The sequence below is a fragment of the Bos mutus genome, chromosome 7 (assembly GCF_027580195.1).
Source record: "Bos mutus isolate GX-2022 chromosome 7, NWIPB_WYAK_1.1, whole genome shotgun sequence".
Taxonomy (NCBI): Eukaryota; Metazoa; Chordata; class Mammalia; order Artiodactyla; family Bovidae; genus Bos; species Bos mutus.
The window spans coordinates 47,202,661-47,229,599 of record NC_091623.1 but is presented as its reverse complement, the minus strand read 5'-3'; the positions used below and the strand labels follow the sequence as shown (position 1 = coordinate 47,229,599).

At 52.2% G+C, this 26,939-nt stretch overlaps 1 protein-coding gene across 5 annotated transcripts in view; it reads right to left on the bottom strand.

Annotated features, from left to right (window-relative positions):
- The window catches only part of SLC25A42 (solute carrier family 25 member 42), a 44,635-nt gene that overhangs the window by 9,279 nt on the left and 8,417 nt on the right, over positions 1-26,939 (bottom strand). For 3 of the 5 annotated variants that reach the window (XM_070373401.1, XM_070373400.1, XM_070373399.1), the window contains one exon: positions 1,615-1,728. In XM_070373401.1, the coding sequence (XP_070229502.1) occupies positions 1,615-1,695 (81 nt within the window). In that variant the 5' untranslated portion in view covers positions 1,696-1,728. Of the gene's footprint in view, positions 1-1,614; positions 1,729-14,959; positions 15,102-26,939 lie in introns of those variants that run through there. The other 2 variants (XM_070373398.1, XM_070373397.1) reach the window with 2 other exon arrangements.

Here is a 26,939-nt window from a genome sequence, read left to right as displayed (position 1 = left end):
AACACCACAGTTTGAAAGCATCAATTCTTCAGCGGTCAGCTTTCTTTATGGTCCAATTCTCACATCTGAACATGATTAGTGGAAAAATCATAGCTTTGACTAGATGGACCTGTCTTGGCAAAGTGATGTCTCTGATTTTTAATATGCTGTCTAGGTTGGTCATAGCTTTCCTTCCAAGGAGCAAGCGTCACTGTCCTTGGGGCTCAATAAAATAAAATCTGTCACTGCTTCTGCTTTTTCCCCTTCTATTTGCCGTGAAGTGATGAGACCAAATGCCATGATCCTAGTTTTTTGAATGTTGAGTTTCAAATCATATTTTTCACTCTCCTCTTTCACCTTTATCAAGAGGCTCTTTAGTTCCTTTTCTCTTTCTGCCATAAGGGTGATGTCATCTGCATATCTGAGGTTATTGCTATTTCTCCCATCAATCTTGATTCCAGCTTGTGATTCATCCAGCCCCGCAGTTTGCATGATGTACTCTGCATATAAATTAAATCAAGACGGTGACAACACACAGCCCTGTCATGCTCCTTTCCCAATTTTGAACCAGTCTGTTGTTCCATATCCAGTTCTAACTTCTCATCATAGGAGAGATCCTTGCAAATGAAGAATGAGGGAGGCAGCCTGATGGAGAGAAAACGGGTGGTCCACAGACAGGATCCACACGAGCAGCAAAACCACAGGAAGATGCCCAGCTCTTTCACCAAAGAAATGGGACACTGTAGAGTGAGCTCCCTGCGCTGGGTTAGCCAAGCAGGCAAGACTGATGTGGGTCGCGCCAGCCAGCAGGAGGAAAACTGCTGCCGCGTGTGTCTGAGTGCAGGCTGGGCACGGGGGCCTTTGCTGGGCATGTCCGCTTGGCGGGATCCATCTGGGCCAGTGGAGGGAGGGCCACGTCTCCCTCATATGCTAAAGTTCACTGAACTGTGAGGGATGGGGTGCCTGCTCTGGGGCTCACCCCTCTGTCGACCAGCGTGGTGACCGGGGTCCCAAGAACCAGGCCTCCTGTCCGCCTGGTGCTCCATGGAGCAACCTGGAACTTGGGGAAAGGTCAGGAGGGCCAGAGGTTGACATTGCTTCAGCCTTTGAGCCCGTGGACTTTGAGAACTGCCTGCGGGCGCCTGAGCTGGGCTGGCAGTGAGGATGGATTAGTCCATGCTCGAGGTTCCAGTGGGGGAACTTCTGGCTTCTGTGGTGAACAAGCATGGGCCTGATCCAATTTCTTTACGAGGGAATAAACCTTTTGTCTTCAACTGAAGGGCGTCACTGGGGATGAACTTCAGAGCTGAGGGTAAACTCCTCCCTGGCGTGAGGAGCTCCCCTCAGCCCACCCCACCTTTGGCTAATTACTCTGTGTTGGCAAATCTGAGTCAGAAGAGGGACCCAGGGACACCTTTGACATCCCTGCCAAATGTGGGTGAGATTTTGACTTCTTGCCAAGCGATGGGGCGGCGGGATCCACAGCACAGACAGGGCTATAAAAACGGAATAGGAGGCGGCCTGCGTCACCCCCCACCGCCCCCGCCCTTAGTGTGGGAGGGGGTGATTTATATGAGGTGCGAGCATGGAAGAGGGAGCGGGTGAGCGCGCCCACGGAGGGGCAGGGGTACTTGCCTTTGAGGAGACGTGCGCGGGCAGGACAGGCTCGGCATCGTCACGCAAACGCACCACGCCCTCCTTCACACCAGTACCCATTCCAGGCCTGCTCAGGACGGCGGGGACTCAGTCCTGGGGAGCAAAACGGGGCACAGTGAGAAGGCGGCCTCCTCCACCAGCCCAGGGCCTGGAATTCATCCTCAATGACCCGATGCCAGCACTGCCGCAGAGGCACGCTTCGCCTAACCTGACTTTGGTCTCCCTGCAGGATAAAGACAACAGAACCTGCATCTGGATGCCAGAGTCCCCTGCCCTGACTGCTTAATCATTTACAAGAGCACTTCCCATCAGCTCTGTGATCTCATTGTCACCAACAGGCCTCTGAGTCCTCCGTTGTTTTCCAAGCTGGCACCGACCACTTAGGTTGGCTCAGAGAGGTGAAGCTGCCAGCCAGGTCACACAGCAGGAGGTGGGAGGGGTGGGGTGGGCTCTAGAACGTGGAGGCCGGAGGTCTCCACCTGCCCTGGAGCCCAGCCCACTTTGGGGTGATGCCAGCTTGGACCTGAGATTCCGTTCTCAGAAATACTTTTAGAAAATTAATCTTTGAACTTCACTAGTAGTTCTGAGCGACTTCACTTTCACTTTTCACTTTCAGGCGCTGGAGAAGGAAATGGCAACCCACTCCAGTGTTCTTGCCTGGAGAATCCCAGGGACGGGGGAGCCTGGTGGGCTGCCGTCTCTGGGGTCGCACAGAGTAGGACACGACTGATGCGACTTTGCAGCAGCAGCAGCAGCAGCAGTTCCTCCTCAAAGGATATACATAATAATAAATATATCTTTGCGTTCTGTGGGAACTAAGGCCCCCAAGCAGGTGGAGGGTGGAATGATGTTGATCCTCCTGACTTCAATCAACTAAAGCTTGGACTCTGGACCTTTGCCCCAATTCTGTGCTGAATTGTCCTCTGTTCAAGCCCCTTCCTGAATACTCATGGACCCTGAGCTTAAAACTTCCCCAGTTTTGCTGTTCAGGGAGACGTTGCTTTGGAAAAGGTCCCTTGTATTTCCTTTAACTTGCTGCAGGTAATAAATCCTTCCTTCTCCCCATCTTTGGCTTGGTTGTGTCTATTGGCTTGACATCCACAAAGAGGTGAACCCACTGTTTTGGTAACAAACCTACCTTTAACCTCCCAGAGGAAGCGCACTCAAAGCTTAGCGACCACAGGGAGAGGACCAGGAGGAAAAACATACAATATGAAGGACTGGTGTCACCGAGATGCCACTGGGCACTGGTGTGCTTGGAGGCCTCAGTTCCCACGCTTTAAAATCACCCAGTGAACCCACAGGCTTCCTTGGGGCTTCCCTGGTGGTCCAGTGGTTAAGAACCCGCCTTCCAATGCAGGGGATGTGGGTACAATTCTTGGTGGGGGAACTAAGATCCTACATGCCACAGGGCAGCTGAAACCTGAGCCAAAAATAAAAATAAGTATTTAAAAAAATATTATGCTTTCCTGTGCTCAGTCACGTGTCACCCCATGGATTGCAGCCTGCCAGGCTCTTCTGTCCATCCCGGCAGGAATACTGGAGTGGGTTGTCATTTCCTCCTCCAGGGGATGTTCCTGACCCAGGGATCAAACCCGTGTCTCCTGTGGCTCCTATGTTGGCAGGCGGATTCTTTAGCATTGAGCTACCTGGGAGGTCCCATGCTTTCCTGTAAATGATGCAAATGAGGCAGATACCCCCGAGCCAGCCGTGGAAGCCCCTCCTGCCGTCTGGGCCCTCCCAAGCACCCGCTGGTATGGGACATCTTAGGAAGCACAAGCAGGATTCTGTTCCAAGTGGCCTCTGCTGCCATTTCCTACTGAAAACGGTCCCTGACTCGAGGAGGAAGGGCTGCTTCTAAGACAGGGTCAGAAATTTAAGGATGAGCCTGGGCCACCCTGGAGTGCCGGGCAGGAGCCACAGCCCGTGGTGCTGTGATGACGGGACACAAAGGCAAATCAAGGCGCCCCCAGCGGCCAAAGCGGGAACAGCCCGAGCACCACAGTCAGTGCAGCGGTGTTGGACTATTGCTGTTACTTTGGCAGCACCACCGCATGCTGGGTCTTCGTTCCCCAACCAGCGATGGAACCCACACCCCCTGTAGCCCCAGCGCGGAATCTTAACCACTGGACCAGCAGGGAAGTCCCAGCAGTGTTGGATTATCACCCGAAGTGCAAAATAAATATCCACAAGTCCACACGAACATAAATAAATAATTGAATAAATAAATGAGGAGGAAGAGACAAATGTCCCAGGTTGAAGAACGTCAGTCCCAAGTAACTGACACAGGTGCTCAGCCCTGGGAGAAGGGAAGCATAAGCAGGAGCCCTGAGGTGTGGGCCATGGGTGGTGACTTCCTTTCAAAGGGCACAGCACAGAAAGTAGAGGGGAGTCACTTTAGTGAAGACAGCTGCCAGAAAACCCCCTCAGCCAGGCGATCGAGATCAGCACCACAGTGGTAAGTCACGTTCACCGCACACGGCCTGGTCACCTGTGTGATGAAAAAGGCTCCTCCTCTCCGAAGCCCAGTCTAACCATGAGAAAAACATCGGACAAATCCCAACCAAGGGCCATCCTACAGAACACCAGACCAGTTTTCCTCCAACCTGTTAAGGTCATCAAAACCAAGAGAGTCTGAGAAACTATCTCAGCCCAGAGAAGCCTAAAGAGAAGTGATGGTGATGACTAAATGTAACGTGAGGATCCTGGGATAGAAAAAGGACATTAGGGAAACACTAAGGAAACATGAATAAACAATGGACTTTAGTGAATCATCCACCTGCCGACGCAAAGGACGCGGGTTTGATCCCTGGCCCAGTGAGACTGCACAGGCCTGGGGGCACCTAGCCCACGCATCCCAACTACTGAGTCTGAGCTCTAGAGCCCAAGGGCCACAACCCCTGAAGCTCCTGTGCCCTGGGGCCTTTGCTCTGCAGTAAGTGAAGCCAGGACAACGAGAAGCCCATGCCCCACAACCAGAGAGAGCCCGCCAGCAGCCAAACTGGGAAAATTTTTAAAAATTAATCACTTTAAAAATAATGACGCATCGGTACTTGTTCATTAGTTGTGACAAACGTAACACTAACAGAAGATGTTATTACTACAGGAAACTGGGAGTGTGCGGCGGGGGGACTCTGAATTACTTTTGCAACTTTTCTAAATCTAAAACTGCTCCCAAACAAACAAAGAGAAACTAGGCTGGAGGGCTTTTTCTCAGGCCGTTGCTGGGCGCTCCGTCTGGGGTGCCTGCCACTGTGTCACGCCCCACGTGTCTGCTGATGCTCAGCACCACTGCCAGCGCTCCAGGGGCCTGTCTCCACGGCTGGGCGCCTGCGTTCGAACAATGCAACCTTTCTTTCTGTATTTATTTATTTGGCTGCTTCGGGCTTAGCTGCGGCACCCAGGATCTTTGCGCTGCACGGGCTTAGTTACACCTCGGCCCTGGAAGAAGGGAAGCATAAGCATGAGCCGTGAGATGTGGGTCAGGGTCTTAGCTCCCGACCAGGAATCAAACCCACGTCCCCTGCATTGCAAGACAGACTCTTAACCACCGGACCACAAGGGAAGTTCCTATCTTTATTTTTCCTGTACTGCTCGACAGGTAGGATCTTAGTTCCCCGATCTGGGATCGAACCTGTGCCCCCGTCAGTGGAAGTGCGGAGTTGCAACCGCTGGACTGTCAGGGAGGTCCCAATGCAGCCTCTCTCAGGGCTGGGTCAGGCGTGGTGCATGTGGACACATTCTGATAAACTGCCCTCTTGACAAAGGATCCAGCCCTTCGTATGGTCCAGCCTCATCCAGTCTAGAGCCTGACGACTTGTCTTCTTGCCTCCCTCTGACTCTTGCTCCACGCTCCCCAGGAGGAGAGAGTCCCCGGCAGGCGGTGCAGGCTCAGCCCCGGGTATGCCCGTGTTGCCTCTGAACCATTCTTCACTGTGGCCCGGGCCAGGGGCCTGGCCTGGGAACTCTGCAGACCCAAGACAGGTCCTCGGTGTGGTGGACACGGACAGAAGCAGAGTCACTGCACAAATCAGTGAAGACCTACAAGAGCATGTCCCATGTCACTGCTGGTGACAGCCAAGGCCAAGACACGGGAAGGCACCTGCAGGGGCTGAATGGTGCCCTGCCGCCCGCCCAGACCTGCCTGTGCCCCCAGAATCTGTGAACAAAAGGCCCTTGCAGAGGTCATTAGGGTAAGGATCTGGAGATCCTTGCCCTGGATGAGGCTGGGTCCTCAAATCAAGGACAAATCAAATCTCTTATCTCTGATAAGAGACAGAGAAACAGACACAGGCAGGGAGGCCCCGTGACAGAGGTGTTAGGGTGACACACCCAGGCCCAGGCCTAGAAACACCTGCGGTGTAAAAGCTGGAAGAGACCAGAAGAGTCTCCTGGAGCCTGAGGAGAATTAACGTGGGGCTTGTGGTCTGCAGAGCTGCGGAAGGATACACTTCTGTTGTCATAAATCAGTTTGTGCTGGTTTGTCACTGGGGTCAGAGGAAACTAAGACGCCTTTTGGAGGAGAACCTGGGGTGCCCCAGGCTCCCTAACTCTGAGCAGAGGGGCAGCCAGAGTTTGCAAGCTGCTCCGCCAGGGCCTGATGCCTCCAGGAAACTCCCCAGGATTGCAGGGCAGAGAGAAAGAGATTCCTTCCACAGGGCTGTGGAGGGGTGCTTTCAAAATTTTGCCTCTCAGGCCAAATGCTAATTTCCTAGCTTCTGCCCTTTCAAAAAAACCAAAACAAGCTCAAGACAAGGGCAAAGAAACAACCAGATCACTGGGAAGGAAATCCATGGGGTCGCAGAGAGTCGGACATGACTGAGCGACTGAGCTGAACTGGGGAGGAAAATCAACAACTAAAGATGACGACAGAGGGACTCCCTGGTGGTCCCGCGGCTAAGACTCCGTGCTCCCAGGCAGGGGCCCCGAGTTCCACCTGGCCCGGGAACTGGGCCCCACAGGCCTCAGCTAAGAGCTGCATGCGCAACTGAAGAGAGGTCCTGCACACCTCAGCTAAGACCCAGTGCAGCCAAATAAGTAAGTGACAGGTACCAGCCTGCACTGGCACGGAGAAAGGCAGGTTTAAAACCCTCACGGGGGCTGCCGGCGTGTGTCGGGACAGTAACTTAACTGGTGGATGAGCGGGCAAAGAGGCAGGCCGTGGGCAGCTCCTCTTAGCAGGTAACCTGGCGAATGTCTCAGAATGCGTGCTGTTCCCCTGACAGGTGAGCGTGGAGCCTCACGGGCCAGTAAGGCCATGACCAGGCGCTGGTGTGGCCTGAAGGTATGGCGGTCTGGATGGGAAGCCACGGGGAGAGAAGGGAGGCGGGGACAGGGAGAAGGTGTGACCTCAGCCCTCACGGGAGGACGCCAAGCGGCCTGTCACTAATGAGCGACCCTGCCTGAGCCTAGGTGGGAGGCTGTCCAGATGCAAAGATGGGAAGCAGATCGTGTGTTTACAAAGTGCTGTCAACAGTGAGGAGGACTCTCGGACACGGAGGGGACAGGGGACAGGGAGAGCCTGACCATGGGTGCAGACTTGCCAGCAGTTGGCATTTCGCTGGCCCCCACTCACACAGCCGACAAGGGGCTGCCCCACACCCATAGTGCCCTTCTCTGGTCAGACCCCTCCTCTGCACTCAGGGACCCCACCCCCGCTTCCTCCTGGCTTCTTTCCCCCAAACTGCCACATGATTCTGAATTGACCCCTCAACTTGCCCCAAGAGGCCCCTTTACTGACTTAGGGCCCCCACTTCCCACACTGCTCCCATACTCAGGACAGTCATCAGGCCGCCTCGGCCACCAGGGTGGGTTCACTGAGGCTGGGACTTCTCCGCAGCTGCTGAGGCACACGCCTAGAGCCGGTGCTCTGCAACCAGAGAAGCCACCGCAGTGAGAAGCCCGGGCACTATAACGAAGGTCAACGCACTCACCGTAACTAGGGAAAGCCCGGGCAAAGCAACAAAGACCCAGCACAACTGAAATAAATGAAATAAATTAAAAAAAAATCTTTTTTCATACATTTGTTAGCTGACCAGTTATTTAAGAAATCTTTGTGACTGTAACCTACATTCAGAAGTATGTTTTGTATCATATATTCACTTATAGACGCTTCTACTTCCATGCCCTAACTGCAACAAGAGTTTCAGGAAGGAACAGGTAGCCCTTTTATTTTTTTATTTCTATTTATTTAAGAATATTTTTGGCTGTGTCACACAGCATATAGGATCTTAACTCCCCAATCAGGGATCAAACCCGAGTCCCCCTGCCGTGGAAGAGTGGTTTCCTAACCGCTGAGCCGCCAGGGATGTCCCATAGGTAGCCCTGGGCTTCCCTGGTGGCTCAGTGGTAAAGAGTCCGCCTGCCAATGCAGGAGACCTGGGTTTGATTCCTGGTTTGGGAAGATCCATGGAACAACTAAATCCGTGTGTCACAATACTGAGCCTGTGCCCTAGAGCTTGGGAGCCTCAACTATGGAGCCCGTATGCCCTAGAGCCCATGCTTCACGACAAGAGAAGCCACTGCAGTGAGAAGCCTGCAACCGCAACTAGAGAGGGGCCCCCATTCACCGCAACTCGGGAAAAGTCTGGGCAGCAACGAAGAAGACCCAGCACGGCCAAAAAATAACAATAATAATAATACAAATAGAATATAAAAAAACGTTTTAAATGCAATTTGCTCTGCCATCTCCCCCTCCCTCCCCTCTACTTAATTTTGATAAAGCTAACCACAACCAACTGCACTGACTTCATGAATAAAGGGTCTCAAGCAGCAGACTGAAGGAACACTGTTACAAGCTGTGGGTTGGGAGATGGTCATTTCTTCCTATCTTACGCATTTTATATTATGCATTAATACATGTGTATACGGCAACCCAATCTAGTATTCCTGCCTGGAAAATCCTATGGACAGAGGAACCCGGTAGGCTATAGTCCATGGGGTCACAAAAGTCAGACATGACTTAGCAACTAAACCATACATACACATTTTAAGCTCAGACTTAAACCCTAATTTCTTTCTAGGGTAGTGATACAAAATAAACTTTAGGTGAATTAAGTTAGAAAAGAAAACTGTGCCGTGAATCCTGGAACAGGAGGCGCAGCTTTCATAACTGGGAGAGGAGGTCCCCAGGGATCTCAGAGGCACCAGGCCCACGGGTCACTCCGCGTCTCTCATCACAGCAGAGAGATGCTCTCTGTGGTCCAGGAGCCCCAGGGGAGAAACCAAGACACGGTCCTGGGGTCAAGGGTGAGGGTCAGATTGGGGCAGCCACTTGCTCAGAGTGACAGATTTGTTCCCTGACAAGCAAATATACTTCCAGCCCGGATGAACCACATAAGCATCTTTTGGGTGGGGAGCAGAGAGAGACCTTTGGTTTCGCATCAAAGCACAACTTTCTCAAAATGCAAGTTGCTCACAAATTCAAAGATGTATAATATCTGCGACAGGAGAGGGTGTGGAACATTAGGCCAGCTGGAAATGCTGGCTCCTAAAAAACGATCTTTCCAAAAAGATGGAAGAGAGCTCAGAGCTCTGGCCCCCAGTGTCCCCCAGGGCCCTCAGCGGCACACACTCCCTGCGGCCACGCCTCTCTCTCGGTTCCTTTGTTGGAATGTCTGGCCTCCTGAGATACTGTGTCTGCTGCACGACCGCGGATACCAAGGACCAGAGGGACACACATTCCCACTCCTTGTGCTGCTGACACTGTCTCTCCGCGGGGCTCTGTGCTCAGCTCAGTCTCAGGTTCTGGACGCCCATTCACGGGGAGACCGGTGCTCACCCTCAATGCTCCAGCCTCCTCTTGAAGTTCATGAACACCCCACGACCGGCGGGAGCTCTCTGGCCAGAGGTTATTTCTGTTAGTATTTACCATGAAAGACACTCTGGCAGGCACTCCGCTGAGCTCACTGCCCTGTGGCTCTCCTTCCAGGAGAGAATATGCTTTTAAGTTTGACTGCACATTCCTCAATTCAGAGGGGAAGTCGAGAAAACTCTAAAGTGAGGCGCTGGCTTGGTTTTGGGTCATGCAGGCAGACTAGGCCCCCATGAAGAATACTGTACAGGCAATGGGACTTAGGTGAGAGTTTTTCTGAAGGGAGAAGGGGTGGGAGGGGATCTGAGATCCTCCTTAAAAATATCTTCAGCACAAGAATAAAACAATTTGTAACTATGCATGATGACATATGTTTAGCTTACTGTGCTGCCTATTTTGCAATGTACACAAATATTGAGTCATTATATTGTAAACCTGAAACTAATACACAGTCAGCCTTCTGTATCCACAGGATCTGCATCTATGGATTCAACCAATTGATGACTGAAAACAGTTTTTTAAAAAGAAAGAAAGAAAGAAAGAAAAAACAAAACAAAACAGAAAGTTCCAAAAAAGCAAAACTTGAATTTGCTGTGCACAGGGCTCCCCAGGTGGCTCAGTGGTAAAGCCTCCATCTGCAGTGCAGGAGGTGAGAGCTCCATCCCGGGCTCGGGAAGACCCCCTGTAGAAGGAAACGGCAACCCACTCCAGTATTCCTGCCTGCAGAATTCCACGGACAGAGGAGTCTGGCCGGCTACATCCAAGGCAACTATTTATATAACACACTGTATTAGGTATTGTAAGTAACCTAGAAATGATTTAGGGGCTCCACTAGTAGCTCAGCTGGTAAAGAATCTGCCTGCAATACGGGAGACCTGGGTTCGATCCCTGGGTTGGGAAGATCCCCTGCAGGAGGGCATGGCAACTCATTCCAGGATTCTTGCCTGGAGAATCCCATGGACAGAGGAGCCTGGTGGGCCACACTCCATGGGGTCGCAGAGTCAACACGACTGAGGGACTAAGCACAGCACAGAGATGATTTAAAGTAGACTGGAGGATGTTACATGTGAATACTACACCATTTTATAATGAGGGACTTGAGCACCCCCAGATTTGTATATCTGAGGGAGATTCTGGAACCAATCCCCTAAGGATAACAACGTAGGTGCTAAGTCGCTCCAGTCATGTCCGAGTCTTTGTGACCCCATGGACTGTAGCCCACCAGGCTCCTCTGTCCACAGGATTCTCCAGGCAAGAATGCTGGAGTGGGGTGCCATTTCCTCCTCCAGGGATCTCCCTGAGCCAGGGATCGAACCTGCAGCTGTCGTGTCTCCAGCGTTGGCAGGTGGGTTCTTTATCACTACTGCCACCTGGGAAGCCCAGGACAACAGCGGGTGACTATAATATGTCAATTATACCTCAATTAAAAAATGCAAGAACTCACCCCCATTAACAGACATGAACTATCATACATAAAACAAGTAAGCAACAGGGATTTACTGTACCACTTTGGGAATTATATTCAATAGCTTGTGATATCCTATGATGGAATATAATCAGAAAAAAATACATAACTGAATCACTATGCTGTACATCTGAAACTAACATGAAAATCAGCTATACTTCAAAAAAAAAAAAGTTCTCAGTAAAACAACAACAAAAAACAAAACAAAACCCAAAAATCTTTGGGTAAGAGAGACAGAACATACACAGGAACAACAGCCAGATCATGCATGATGGTAGGACTCTGACCCACGACCTCTGCAATAAGCAGCCAGGGAAGCAAACCATAATGACTCCAGCACCTGGCCCAAAACAGCTGGAGTTTGGTGACTGCAGCTTTCCTAATTTTTGTTTCTGCTTCCAACTTAGGACAATCCAAAAAAAAAAAATAGTATGCCTCCCTGGCCATTCATGGAAGGCAACTGCTGTGGGCAGGCATCCCCTCACCCCACTTCTCTTGCCTAGAGCCTCTAACAGGCACACCTGAACCTTCTCTTCTCCGCCATAAAGCTCTCTCCCCGCTGCTGTCTTTCAGTCTCTGCCAAATGCAGTGGTGGCAGCTGACCCCTGTCTCTAGCAAGCCTCTGCTGTTTTCACTGAAGTGGCCTTCGTTTATTTCTACAGGTAATTGCATGAAGAGAGGAGAAGAGACAGCTCTTCCTTATGGCAGAATTTCAACTAATGAACGTATAAGGAATGATGGACACAGAAAATCACCAACAGACAAATGTCGGTGTTCACTATTGCTGCCAAAAACTGCGAATGGGACTTCCTTGGCGGTCTGGGGTTTAAGAATCTGCTTGCCGATGCAGGGGACACAGTTCAATCCCTGCTGCTGGAAGGTTCCACATGCTGTGGGGCAACTGGGCCCATGTGCCACAACTGCTGAAGCCCGAATGCCCCAGAGCCTGTGCTCTGCAACTAGAGAAGCCACTGCAATGAGAAGCCTGCCCAGCACGAGAGAGTAGCCTCCCGCTTGCTGCAACCAGAGAAGCCCACACTCAGCAGTGAAGACCCAGCACAGCCAAAAACAAACAGATAATTCATTACCGTAGAGAAATTTTACAAAAAAGAACTACAGGTGGACCGACACTAAAGGCAGAGAGTGAAAATACAATGAGAAGGGGGATATCTGTGTGGTCTTCAGCATCTCTCCACAAGACACTTAATTTCTCTGGGCAGAGCAAGCTGGCAGACCCCATCTTGACCAAGAGATCAAGGTCAGCCACAGAGGACAGGACACAGCGACAGCTCCCACGCTGGATGTAACACAACGGGAAGGACACAGCGTCACTTGTGGGGTTTCTGCCAAAGATGCACAACCCCTGATCTGATCCCGAGGAAACATCTGACAAGCCACACTGAGGCACACTCTGCAAACAGCTGAGCGGTTCTCAGAGCGAAGGTCACGGACAATAAGGGAAGGCTGCGGAACCATCACTTCACAGATTGAAGGTGACTCAGGAGACACGAGGACTAAATGCAACATCCGAGCCTGGACCAGAAAAAGAACCCAAGGGGGAAAGCTGATAACGTGAGGTTCCGGTCTGGAGACGAGACCCTAGTGTCGTGCCGACGTTTAGTTTCCGGCTCAGACAACCGCACCGTGTGTGAGACGCTAACCGTCGGAGCCGCTGGGTGAAAGGTATCAGGAACTCTCAGCTAGTTTTGTCATTTTCTGTGAGTCTAAAGTTATTTCAAAGTACACAACTTAAAAAAAAAAAAAAAAAAAGTTATGAGAAAACCAGGAGCTTCTGGGACTGCCAAAGTTTTCAGAGAAACACGTCAGATGCCTGTGGCTAGAGGGGCTGGCACAGTGGTCTGGTTCCTCCCTGCCCACCGGGTGCCTTTGAGCGGCGTCGGCGAGTTCTGTGCTGGGGAAGGGTGCTAGCAGTCATGGCCCCACAGGAGCGGTTAGTGTTGCCTGGCTTGAAGGGAGACCCGCGTCCTTCCTGGCAGGTGCACCCTGACCCTGGTCTCTCCTCAGGCCAAGGCCTTCACCCTCTGCCTCTGGCCCTGCACGTGGGGGTGAGAATGGGGTGAAGGCTGATACTCGACACGACGGAACAATGGCAGCTGTTGTTCATTAAATCCGTCTGCCCCTGTGTTCTCTGTCCAGCCTTAACCAACGCCCACGGATGACACTTTACAGATGGGGAGGCTGAGGCAGCATGCGTCCTTGCTGGAGAGTGCCACGGTGATAACCATCACAGCTGATAACTGGGGCCATCACAGTCACTGCTTTATGTCCCTGCTTTGCTGATGAGATGTGGAGCAGCTTGGCCAGACCAAGAGCAGAAGCAACTCCAGCCTTGACATGGGACTCCAGAGCCACAACTGAATCCGTGTCCACAGAGCCCGGCTCCTCAGTGACCTCAGTATCATTTCATCCTGAATGCTTCTTCCAGAGAAGCATGTGCCCCTTAAGAAAGACTCTGTTTAACCTGAAGGAACAGTAGCGCAGGGGAGGCAGGGGTAAGAGTTTGGCTGCACTCAGCTCCTGAGACAACTCTCAAAGCCATGCAGAACTTGAAGCCAAAGGGCAGAGACCCCTTAGATCTGAGGAGGCTGGGTCACCGGAGGCCAAAATCAGCAAGTTCCTGAGAGGTGAGCCTGGAAGAGGCAGCCAAGGGGCCGGCTGAGCAGTCAGCGGGGAGAGCGGTCAGCGATGGAGACCCTGGGTAACCAGTCCCTGTGGGCACTCACCAAAGGCCGCGGGGTAGAAGGAAGGTGCTGGAGGGACGGAGGCCTGGTGTCTGGCAGCCTGAGAACGTTCAGTCTTGAACTTGGAAGAAGGTGGCCCCAGTCTCTGGCTCCCTCAAGCCTGGAAAGAGCCAGCGGAAATACTGTCTGGGGAAAGATGATACCCTGGACCTTGCGGGATTTAAAAAATCTAATATCTTGGGCCCAACCTGAGGTAATGAGGCGCAAAGGGAGACCGGATGAGAGGAGCAGAACCACCCCACGCAGGCGGGCTGGGCAGATGCCATGTTGGAAAATGCCGACGGGTCGTTCCACAGTGAAGGGCTAGAGCTGGTTCAAGCCCCAGTTGCCCCTTCCTCTGAATGGAGGGCCTTGTGTGGACCACTCCCTGCATGGAGGTGGCTTATGGGCAGTGGGCAGTGCCTGATAAAATAAAGAAGCAGGGGCCTCTTGAGACCCTGCAGTGTCATGGTCCACAGATCTGAGAAGGGTGACCATGCAAAGGGAGCCTGGGCTGACCCGGGCGGCGAGACCTTTACTGCTCTTGTCCTAACATAACTGTCCGCTGAACTCCGGGCTTTCTTCGGTTTTCTGAGTTATTCCCCGAATCTCCCTTTTCTGCCTCTGTGTCTCATCCATGAGCTTGAGGCCTTCCTCGTGCTGCAGGATAACTCCCCTCACCACCCTGTCTGGGCTTGTCCCAAGTGTTTTCTCACCATTAGCCTGGGTTGTGGGGTTCCAGGAGGTACACAGAGGTGGGGGGCCCTCTCCCAAACATTACACACGGGGCCCCTGAGGGCACAGATTTACTCTAGGGGCGATGAACCTGGGCTTCTTGGTTAAAGTGGGGACTTTAACCCCCGTCTAGTGATCCTTTTCCCCTTTCTAGACTCTTCTCTTTGGAACCAGCCCACTATGGGCAAGAGGTGGGGTAGAAGAGGGAATTTAAGCAAGAGGTTGAGAGGGGAGGATATATACATACACAACTCAGAATTCTTCCAGACAGCGGTCTCCCCACCCCCCTTATCTACCTTCATGCTAAACTGTTTCAGTTGTGTCCAACTCTTTGCGACCCCATGGCTCCTCCCTCCATGGGACTCTCCAGGCAAGAGTACTGGAGTGGGGTGCCACTGCCTTCTCGGGGGCCTTCCCGACCCGGGATCGAACCCGAGTCCCTCTTGTCTCCTACGCTGGCAGCTGGTTCTGCACCACCAGTGCCACTGGCAGGCCCGCGTTTATTTGCTTATTCGGCCATTTGCTCAGATCGGTTTATCCTGTGGGCTAAAGCAGCGCTCTGTTACTTACTTACTGCTTCACTCTTCTGCCACTTGCTGTGCGGACTGAGCTGTTTCCCATCCACTGGAGGTGGAGGGGCAGGTCTGGGGAGGGAGACCCCGAGGACGATGAAACAGTGGTCCAAAAGGTTCCAGCAGCTGCAGCAGTCAAAACTGGAAGTGTGCAAGGAACAAACATCGGTGTGCGCCTATAGGCCTCAAACCCGACTGTGCACATAGATGTGGGGAGAGGCAGGGCAGGGTGCCTGCTCCCAGGGCCAGGCGCTGCTGCTCTGCAGACAACCCTCTGAAGGCTGCCAGCCACCCGCTGCCCCCAGCACCTGGGGAGTGGGAACTGAGGGGAATTCACTCCTTCACTCTGGGTCAGAGGACCTCAGACAGGGGGAGTGGTGCCACCAGGCAGGGCCAGGGTGGGAGCTTGTGAGCAGGGACCAAATGGCCTGGAACCCTCTTATCCTGACATTTGGGGTAATGGTCCTGGAAAAGGGAGCCATAAGGACCACTCTGGTCCAATATTTAAAGGGCTGTGGTAAGCTGAGTGGTGGCCCCTAAAGACATCTGTCCTAACTCCCTGGGACCTGTGGATGTCACTTTACATGGCAAAAGGAAGTTTGCAGGTGTGATCAAATTAAGGAACTTGGGATAGAAAAACTGTCTTGGATATCAGGATGGCCCTAATGGCATCACAAGTCCTTGAGAGAGAAAGGTATTTCCCTGCTAGTCCAGTGGTTAAGACTTCATGCTCCCAACGCAGGAGGCCCGGGTTCAATCCCTGGTCAGGGAGCCTGATCCCACATGCTGCAACTAGGAGCTCACACACAGCAAAGAAGATCCTGCGTGCCACATCTGAGACCCAGCACCACCAAGTAAATGGAGAAAAAGAGAGAGAGGGAGGGAGGCAGGAAGGTCAGAGAAGGAGAGGTGATGATGGAGGCAGATCTCAGAAAGATCTGAAGACGCTACCCTGGCTTTGAAGGCGGTAGAAGGGACCATTGTCAGGAGCACACAGATGGCCTTCGGGAGCCGAAAAAGGCAAGGAAAACAGACTTTCTTCTGGAATCTCCAGCCCTGCAGACCCATTTTAGACGTCTGACCCCCGGAACCAAAGGATCCTGAGCTTGTGTGGCTTTCAGTCTCCGTGTGTGTGGCAGTGTGCTACTGCGGCCATGAGAAACTGACAGACTGTTGCAAGATGCTGGGCAGTGGCCCTGGGGGACGGTGCACAGAGCCACAGGAGAGCGACTCCAGGTCAGCATAAGACGAAGAGAAAACCACAACGGCCAGGGCTGCCTGCAGCCCAGTGGCTGCCCCGGGGAGGCTGGTAGGTGCCCAGAGCCTCCTCGTGCCAGGCCCTGCTGGGCCCTGGGGGCATGGCAGCAAACTGGCATGTGCCCTCACGCAGAAGCAAGCAAGACAGTTCAGAGAGCTGAACCATCACACCCCAGGAAGGAATTGAACGGGGAGATGGGGACCCAGATTCAAGCCTGGGTGGCCAAGCTGGCCTCCTGAGGGGATGCTGGAGCTGACGCTAGAATAGACAGGGTTGAGGGTAGAGGGGTTGGCAGGAGCTGCATTCCAACAGTGAGTCAGGGTGTGCAAAAGGCCTCCGGGCAGGAATGAGCCAGCCAGAGAGAGGAGAGCCTGTGGATCTGTATGGGCAGCGGGGAAGCCGGGGACAGGCTAAGGAGGCCTAGAGAGGCTGCCCGTGGGGTCACTCAGACAGGACAGGGTCCGACGGAGGGAGGTTGGGGGGACCCAGGAACCTGCCCATGTCCTCTCTGAGACCCCGGAGTGGTGGGCTTGTTTTCTGGGACGAGGCGGCCTGGGAGGGGCCAATGTGGGGCAGGGAGGCCAGCAGGGCAGGTGGCCCTTGTTTCAAGGGCTCTACCCTTGGCAGATTCTTGCCCACCCCCGACCCTGAGCTCCCCAATTGAGAAGAGACTGCCAAGACTTCTGGTCCTATCTTGTGGTCCCATTACAGCACTGGGGAGGATATGAGGGCAAAACATATAATGAATCTAAGTTTAATTAAAAAATAGACCCAGTGGGGGACTTCCCTGCTGGTTTGGTGGCTAAGAATCAACTTTTCAATGCAGGGAACACAGGTCTGATGCCTGGTCTGGGAACTAAGATTCCACATGCCGTGACAACTAAGCCTGCGCGCTGGAACTATTGAGCCCACAGGCCGTAGCTGAGACCCAGTGCAGACAAACAAATAAATGTTTTTAAAAACACAGTGGATTTGCACTGGAAATCATCTAGCATCAGTCCTGTCTGGGGGTGCTGCCTCCTCTCTCCCGCTCCCCACCACCCTCTGCCTCGCCACTCACCCTGACCCAGGCTGGCTGGAATGGTCACTCCTGTGGTTCCTTCCAGGGTCAGTGCTCGGCCTCCCCTCTGCCACCTGTCAGGGAAGTATAACTGGGAAGGGAGAGTCCTGGGTCCAAAGCTGGTTCCGGCCCTCGCCCGGTGCACGCCCTTGGGCAGTGCCTTAATGCCTGGGGGCCTGGGCTCTCTGACCTGTGAGCTGGGCTTGGCCAAGCCTGGGGTGAGTGAGCCGGAACACAAGAGAACCACGTTCCCCCGACTTCATCCTGCTGAGGTCTGCCCGAACTTGCCGCAAGGACCTGGAATCCTCCTGTTCCAGAATGTGCAATAGGGCTGTGGCTATGGAAATCAGTCTGGAGGCTCCCCAGCTACTTGAACACAGAGTTACCATGTGACCCCAAGACTCTACTCCCACTCTGAAGAGCTGAAAACAGAAATTCAAGCAAATCCTCGCACCCCGTGTTCAGAGCAGCACTGGTTGCAATCGCTAAATTATTATTACTCAGCCATAAAAAGGAATGAATTCCTCTGGGGAAAAAAAAGAATGAAGCACTGACATGAGCTACAACACGAACGAACCTTGAAAACCCTGTGCCAAGAGCAAGAGGGCAGACACAAAGGGCCAGGTGTTACGAGACTCCACACAGATACATCAAGTGTCCACAGCACGCAGGTCCCCAGGCACAGAAAGCAGGCTGGAGGTTGTCGAGGCTGGGGGCAAGGGGACAGGCTCCCTCTTCAGGAGGTGACGAGGTTCTTTTGAAGCGGCAGTAGCACAGCGCTGGGACTGCACTACGCGCCACTGAACTGGGTGGAGTGGGAGAACTCCCTATCGCTCCAGTGGATAGGACTCTGAGATCCCACTGCAGGAGGCACGGCTTCAATCCCTGGTCAGGGAGCTACGAGCCTGCATGCTGTGAAGAACGGCCCCAAAACCAAAGGAACAAAAGGTAAAATGGTAAATTTTAAGTCATGTGTCCTTTACACACACACACACACACACACACAAACCCAGCCGGTCCTTCCCTGGTGGCACAGTGGATAAGAATCTGCCTGCCAATGCAAGGGACGCAGGTCCAGTTCCTGGCCCAGGAAGAGCCCACATGCTGCGGAGCAGATAAGCCTGTGCGCCTAGAGCCTGTGCTCTGCAGCAAGACACCCGGGTGAGAAGCCTGCACACTGCTCCCAAGAGTAGCCCCCACCCACGCAATCAGAGAAAGCCCACACACAGCGACGAAGACACGGTGCAGCAAAAACAAAGAAACAAAATTTAAAACAGCACACTAAATAGCCCTCCACTCCATCTGCCCTGGGAGGCCCTTCTCTGATCCATCAGGGAAGCGCTTCCAGTGCCCTTCCGGGGTGGTAGGAGCCTGGTCACACTTCAGGCCTCCCTTTCCTCACCAACCCTCTTCTCCCTTCAGTTCAGTCGCGTCTGACTCTTTGTGACCCCATAGACTGCAGCACGCCAGGCTTCCCTGTCCATCACCAACTTCCGGAGCTTGCTCAAACTGATGTCCATCGAGTTGGTGATGCCATCCAATCATCTCATCCTCTGTTGTCCCCTTCTCCTCCTGCCTTCAATCCTTCCCAGCATCAGGGTCTTTTCCAATGAGTCAGCTCTTTGCATCCAGTGGCCAAAATATTGGAGCTTCAGCTTCAGCATCTGTCCTTCCAATGAATGTTTAAAATTCATTTCCTTTAGGATTGACTGGTTTGATCTCCTTGCAGTCCGACGGACTCTCAAGAGTCTTCTCCAACACCGCAGCTCAAAAGCATCAATTCTTCAGCGCTCAGCTTTCTTTATGGTCCAACTCTCACATGCATACATGACTACTGGAAAAACCATAGCTTTGACTAATGGACCTTTGTCAGCAAAGTAATGTCTCTGCTTTTTAATATGCTGTCTAGGTTGGTCATAGCCTTTCTTCCAAGGAGCAAGTGTCTGTTAATTTCATGGCTGCAGTCACCATCTACAATGATTTTGGAGTCCCCTCAAAATAAAGTCTGTCACTGTTTCCATTGTTTCCCTATCTATTTGCCATGAAGTGTTCGAACCTGATGCCATGATTTTAGTTTTTTTCATGTTGAGTTTCAAGCCAGCTTTTTCACTCTCCTCTTTCACTTTCATCAAGGGGCTCTTTGGTTCCTCTTTGCTTTCTGCTATAAGAGTGGTGTCATCAGCATATCTGAGGTTATTGATATTTCTCCTGGCAATCTTGAGTCTAGCTTGTGCTTCATCCAGCCCTGCATTTTGCACAATGTACTCTACATATAACTTAAATAAGCAGGGTGACAATATACAGCCTTGACGTACTCCTTTCCCAATTTGGAAATAGGCATTGTCCCATGTCTGGTTCTGACTGTTGCTTCTTGAGCTGCATACAGGTTTCTCAGGAGACAGCTAAGGTGGTCTGGTATTCCCATCTTTTTCAGAATTTTCCACAGTTTTTTGTGATCCTCCCCTCCCCTACTAGGTTATTTTGAGTCAGATTAACTGGGTGGTTGCCATGTACATGCTCTGGGGAAGCGCCACCATGGAGAGGGTGGGGCATGGCAACCCATTCCAGTGTTCTTGCCTGGAGAATCCTGTGGACAGAGGAGCCTGGCGGGTTACAGCTCACAGGGTCACAAAGAGTCGGACACAACCAAAGAGACTCAGCGCAGACACAAGGGCTGGGGGAGAGGGCGGTTAGTGTCTAAAGGGGATAGAGTTTCAGTCTGGGAAGACGGGAAAGTTCTAGAGACGGATGGTGGTTTCGGTTGCACAACAGTGTGAATGTACTTAATGCTACTGAACTGTACACTAAAAAACGTTAAGATGGTATATTTTATGTTGAGTGTGTATGAATGCTCAGTTGTGTCTGACTCCTTGTGACCCCATGGACTGTAGCCTGCAAGGCTCCTCTGTTCATGGAATTTTCCAGGTAAGAATACTAGAGTGGGTTGCTATTTCCTCCTCCAGCGGATCTTCCTGACCCAGGGATTGAACCAGCATCTCCTGCATTGGTGGGAGGATTACCCCTGAGCCACCTGGGAAGCCTTATTTATTTTGTTGTATATATCTTAACACAATTAAACAAGAAATTCAAGCACAGACAAGATGCACCTGTGATGTTAGGATCAGATGGGGTTACCTTTGGTGGGTCAGACAAGAAAGGGGTGTGGAGAGGTCAGCTGGGGGTCTTGAAAGGCTCTGTATCTTGATCAGGTTTCACGTGTGAATGGACGTAATAATTCCTGAGCTGTACATTTATGGGTTATTCACTCTACTGTGTGTAAATTACAGTGCAATAAAAGACTTTAAAACCATAAAACAAAACAGAAACCTTCTTGGCCCCTCCCAGGCCAAGTGAGTCTGAGCTTGAGAGTCATGTTCCTAACTCCCAGGGTTCTCTGGTGGCATCTGGGGCACGGGGGGTGACATGCACTGCTTGCTGCTGCTCATTCCCCTCCCCGCCTGCAGAGGAAATACCTCGGATGACTTTGAAAATAACTGACAGTCTGGAGGAGATGCTTAAGCTCCTGCAAGGTGGGCCACACATGCTGTGGACGACCAGACCTCTCCTGGAGACTGCACCCTGGTAGCCACCTACTCCACCCTCTATCTCCTTGGAGAAGGGGACGCTGACCCTCCCCTTGACTCCAGGGTGACTTGGGTGACCCTGCTCAGGTCATGAGAGCTCACTTTCCTGGGTTTGGAGTGCTGGAATCAAAGCTGAGACTTTTGAGGGAGCCTCCTGTGCTAGATAAGTCCTTTTTCTCCAAGGAGGGGAAGTTAGGCCAAGGGCAGTCAACACAGAGCCAAGGTCAGGAGGGGAGGCAGACACCAGCAGACTTGGGGTGTCCTGGCACCCAGCAGGCCAAAAGAATCTGGAAGGTACAGGAAGCACCTGGACTTCTTCTCCCTGGAGCCCACAAAGCCCGTTTTCAGTTCACCCAGTTTGGGATGGGGTTTTTTTCCCAAATAACAAGTGTTTATTGGGACTTCCCCAGTAGGTCCAGTGGCTAAGACTCTGTATTCCCAAGGCAGGGGGCCTGAATTCAATCCCTGGTTAGAGAACTAGATCCCACATGCCACAGCTAAGACCCAGCACGGTCAAATAAATACCTTTTAAAAAGCAAAAACCCAAGTGGTTATCTTTTCACCTGCTATTTCTATACCACTCAGTAAACAAAAGTTAAAGTGAAGTGGGGATGGGGGCAGGGGACACCATGCAGCAACATAACTTACTGAACAGCACTATCTAAGAAACATGAACCTCAGACTTCGCTGGTGGTCCAGTGGTTAAGAATACGCCCGCCAAAGCAGGGGACACAAGTTCGATTCCCAGTCTGGGAAGATTCCACGTGCCTTGGGACAGCCAAACCCTTGAGCCGCAAGTACTGAGCCCACAAGAGAAGCCATGGCGATGAGAAGCCCGCGCACCATAACCAGAAAGGAGCCCTGATGCTGCAACTAGAGAGAGCCCAGCTGCAGCAGTGACGAGCTTGTGCACCGCAACTATGGCCATCAGAGCCAGGAGGAGGCCGCTAAACGCGCAAACAAAGAAACACGAGCCTGGGCCCCAGGGCCTCAGACGGCCTGTCCTACGGGCACCACGCCGCTGCAGCCGCTCCACATCCGAGGCCGTCCTTACACACACTCACGGACAGACACACACACACACTCACAGGCAGCTCCCTGAGCAGGGCCACCAGGCATGCCAGCGTGTGGCAGGGTCACCCACAGTTGGGTGACCCCCCGTAGGACGAGGTAAGTGTTTACACAAACGGGGGGGGGGCAGTTTCTCGGGAGATGGAGTTCCCAGCAGCTGTGGCACAGACCCCGTAATCTCTTGGCAAAGGGAAGCCTATTAACATCCTATCTGCCTGTTGATAAAGGCTGTTTCCTCTTCCAGTTAATGGGCCTAAGTGAGGGGAGGCATCTTACGTAAGGCCTTTCCCTGTTAACTCTGCCCAGCTGGCTGCTGCCTGCTCCTTCTCCCTGCTGCACGTGCCCTCCGGTGCATGTACTGCAGACCAACTCCGGTCACTGCAACCCTGTGCTGCTGTCTCTACAGGTCAGACACCCATGTCCTGAAAGACCCAGAACATTCTATGGGCAATCACTGTCCTTGGTCCTGGCAGACAGTGCTGCCAACGCCTGTGGTCAATGGTGTGTGAAGTAACCTAAAACAAACTGAGACATTTAATGGTCTTCATGCTCCTCTGCTAAGAGGCTGCACTTGTGTAAAATCTTAACCCCAAAGCCGTGTGTTCCTGACACACGGAGCCCAGCACAGGGCTACTCAATTGCACCTACTCAATTATTTACTGGATGAGTGAATTGATTTCGCTTTGGCCGTGTTCTCCATCCTACTCCTATGCCTGGCAAACTCCTCTGCATCCTTCAAAGCCCATCCTAAATATCCTGGTCTCACCTTCCCAAGGTTAGTTGCTCTGCCTGGACTGAGCACTCCATGGTTCTCTGCTGTGCTGGGAGCGGTTGTTTTCCACACCCCTTCCCCACTAGCCCGGGGACCCTGGAAGGCAAGGGCCTGGGTCACACTTAGTGGCAGTGCCTAGCAGAAACCCAGAGGTGTGGACCTGAAGCCACTGTGAAGACAGTGTATCACGCGCCAGCAGCATGAACACCCCTTTTCTATCACTGTCTGCCTTGTTCCCCGGGTGGGAGCATGCCCAGGCTCCTTGCCATGCTGAACTGGTATTGTGGGAGGATGGAGTCTAGTGTGTGACCTTGGACATGTTATTAAACCTCCTTGGCCTCATTTTCCTCCTCTGTCACTATCTTCTGAGGCTGGGGTTGCCCAAGCAGGTCTCTGGGGTAGCATGCTCCCTAATGAGGAGTCAGACAGGGGCTAAGGTCACCCGGTTCTACCAAGCAGGCCTCCCCAGCTCCCATGCCTCACCATGTACCTACACACTTCCATGCTGGGGCTTCCCAGAGGGCTGAGCATCAGTCTGTGGCATCCGACCCTCGACTCTGTCTCCCGCAGGTTCATCTCCTCAAAGTGTTAAAATCTGGAGAGTGGCGCCCCACTGTCCATTAAATGATGGCAGTTTAGGAAGCTCCTGCTCTCACTAAGCCCTCGGCCATGGGACCATGCTACCAGCACGCTGCTCAGAGTCAGCAGGGCAACCTCCGACTCGGACATTCAGGGCTGGTCAGCATTTGGCTCTGACTGATCAAAGAGGCGCCCTGGGGGACTCCCCTGGTGGTCCAGTGGTTCAGACTCTAAGCTCCCAGTCTTCCACTGCAGGGGGCAATCAATCCCTGGTTGGGGAGCTAAGATCCCACATGCCATGTGGCAGGGCCAAAAAATGGGGCTCATAGGCCCCAAACTGTCTGTTCTTCAAAGTCTGGCTCTTAGGCACCTCATCACTAATGGGAGGCTAGACTAGTCACTGGCTAAGGTGTGACCAGCAAGGCTATAAGCCATGTACTCCACCCCATCCCCTCCCTTCTCATGGTTGCAGAGACCTGCCCAAAGTAGGGGAGGGGAGGGCAGCATGTCAACTAAACCCCCAGGAGCGCCTGTCCCAGAATCTCTGGTGACATTCGTGCAGGGCTCTTGCCCCGAGACATAAATCAGAGTCACTGAGTGTGACCTAGGAATCAGCTCTTTAGACAGGGCGAGGGTGAGATTAGCTGTGTTGACATTGTAGACCAGGCAGGTCGTGGGTCAGCGTGGCTAATTAACACCTAATGAAATGTACATATTGACTTTCTTAACTCGTACCATGGCAAAGGTACACCACTTGGAGACAGAGCAATGGCTCTGACATCCGTTCGGAGCTCTGTCCTGGCACATTTCCATCTTGGAAGTCTCGAAACTTCCAAGGCAGGTCTTCCATTCTGGTCCTCATCTCATAGTCGGGGAGGTACAGGTGGTCAGAGGGTCTGCTGATCAGCCTGTCCACAGTGGCCTGGCCTCAATGCAAGACCTCTCCTGTGTCTCTCATCACGGACCAGGTCCTTCAACCCAATCCCCTCTCAGGACCCTCGCGTGTTCCCTGGCCCGGCCTTCTCTTGGGTCCTGCCATATTCAGGCTTGCTTGTTTCCTCTGCTCATAATGCTCTGTCACCTCGCTAACTCCTTGCTGGCTTTTAGGTCCCTGGGAGCTCCTGAATTAGCACCCCCAGCCTCTGCTCAGGACCCATCAGATACAGTGCCCCAGTTCCTTGGGGGTATGTCTGAGCCACTCCCATGGCCCACACCCTTCTGAGCTGGTATTTCTGCCTCCCCCACACCTGTCCCTGACCCTGGCACACAGATATTTACAGATGATAGAAAAGCTGTGCTGTAAGGCTTCAGGTCTGTTCCAGTCCTGGAAGCTGTGCTGGTGGTGGCATTCCAGGACATTGTATAAATATCAGATTCTAACAGTGGCAGGAAGCACAGTGCTATGGGTGACTGGTTTGAAGGAGGACAGGACCTGGATTCAGGACAACCTAGGTCTGCCTTAGCTTTCCCACGTTTTCGCTATGTATCTTTGGACCAAGGTCCCCTGACGCCTTGGTCACCCTTCTGTAAAACTGAGATGATCCAGACCAAACTCCGTAGGTAAGCACATGCCAAGGAGTGGCAAAGAGCAAAATGAAGACATCTGTTCACATGTCTGGGTCCTTGCTAGCACCGAGCAGGTGCTCCCATCTTCCAGTAGGGAAGCAGGTGAGTGAGGGAGCTGCGGGACTGTGCACATGGGTCACCTGGAGGGCCTGAGAAGTGTGTTCTGACCCTGCCGGCCCATCTTGTCTGAAGCAGCAGAGGCTGCTGGACGAGCACCTCCTTCAATAATGTCCTGGCAGGAATGCTGGCTCTGTAGCTGTAGAGGTTAAATGAGGTCTCCTGAAGTTCGCGTCTACCCAGGACCTCAGGAAGTAACCTCATTTAGAATAGGGTCTTTCAGGTGTAATTAGCTAAGGATATCAAGATGAGTCATCTTGGATTTGGTGGACCCTAAATCCAATGATGGCTGTCCTTAAAGGAGGATACACATACAGGGAAGAAGGTCACGTGAAGACAGGGGAAGGGACTTTCCGGTGGTCCAGGGGCTAAGACTGCACTCCCAGTGTGCGGGGCCCGGGTTCAATCTCCGGCTGGGGAACTAGATCCCACATGCCGAAACTAAAAGATTCCCTCATGCCCCAACTAAAGATTCTGTGTGCCATCACGAAGACCGGAGATCCTGCGTGCCGCAGGTAGGACCCGGCACAGACAAATAAATAAATATTAATTTTTTTAATTAAAAAATAAATCTTCAGAAGACAGAGATGGAGATTAGGGTGCTAGAGCTGCAAGTTGAGGAACTCAAGGACTGCTGGCAGCCGTCAGAGGCAAGGAAAGGGTCTCCCTCAGGGTCCAGGTAGGATACAAGCCTGCTGTCTTAGTCAGTTCTGGCTGCTGTGATAAAACATCGTAGGCTGGGTGGCTTGTAAACAGAAATGTGAGGCTGAGAAGTGCCAGCAGATTTGGTGTCTGTTCAGATTCTCTTTCTGGTTCGCAGAAGTCCACCTCTCTGCATCCTCACAGAGCAGACGGGGCAGGAGAGTTCTCTTGGGGCTCTTTTAGAAGGCCATTAATCCCACTCGTGGGGGCTCCACTCTCATAACAGAATCATCTCCCTAAGGCCCACCTCCTAATACCATCACACGGGGGATTAAGTCTCAACATACGAATTTTAGGGGAGACACAAACATTCAGTCCACAGCACCTGCCAATCCCTTGATTCTGGAGTTCTGAGCTCCACAACAGTGACAGAAGAAACCCCGTCGTCTCACGCTGTCCAGTTTGGGGTTATCTGTTTTGGCAGTTCCGGAAACGAGTACAGCAGGCCTCCGAGCCTCCCGAGTGCATACTGTGCCTTGGCTAGTGACCTGCCCACGGCCCTGAGGTCATCGCACCTCTCTTTGTATCCCATAGGTTGCCCTGATGGCCAAGCTTCAACAGAAAGCCTGGCTTCTCCTGATCGCTGTTGAGACCCTGTAACCTAAGCTCTCAGCTGCAGCAAAAGGTATTCAGTGAAGAAAACAAACGTTGACAAGCATATTTTAAAAATAGCACAGGGACCAGGGAGGGGCCGCTGGGGCAACATTCTACTTTTTAAACTGGGTGTTGGTTTCCTTATTCTTTCTACCTTCTTTCTTTTCATGTGCACATTATGTACTATTATTACTAAGAAGTAGTTCACATTTAAAATAAAAAATACAATGCATTTTTTAAAAGAGCTGGCTTGCAAAACCCAAATAAGCTAACGGCTCCAATCAACTCAATATTCCTCTAATGTCTAAGTGCCAAAAAAGAAGACTAAAATACGGGATGACAAATGTGAAAAGGCCTGCCCTTGGGCTGATGACGCCCTCCACCTGGTGCCAATAGTGGGAAATCACTGACAACGCAAGAAAGTCTCAAGACAACTTCCCAAATAGATTTAACATCTGTGACTTGTGTCAGCCTCATCTGACACCTTCATTCTTTTGCTGGATCCAAGTGTAAAAAAAAAAAAAAAAGAAAGCAACAGTCAATATTTCCGACCTGCCATCCTGGGACTCCAGGCAGTGCCTGCATCTTTCTCTAGAAAGGACCACCTCTCCCACTGCCAACCACTATAGTTACCTTCAGAGCCCTGCAGAGGAGGGACTCAAATATTTTTTTGGA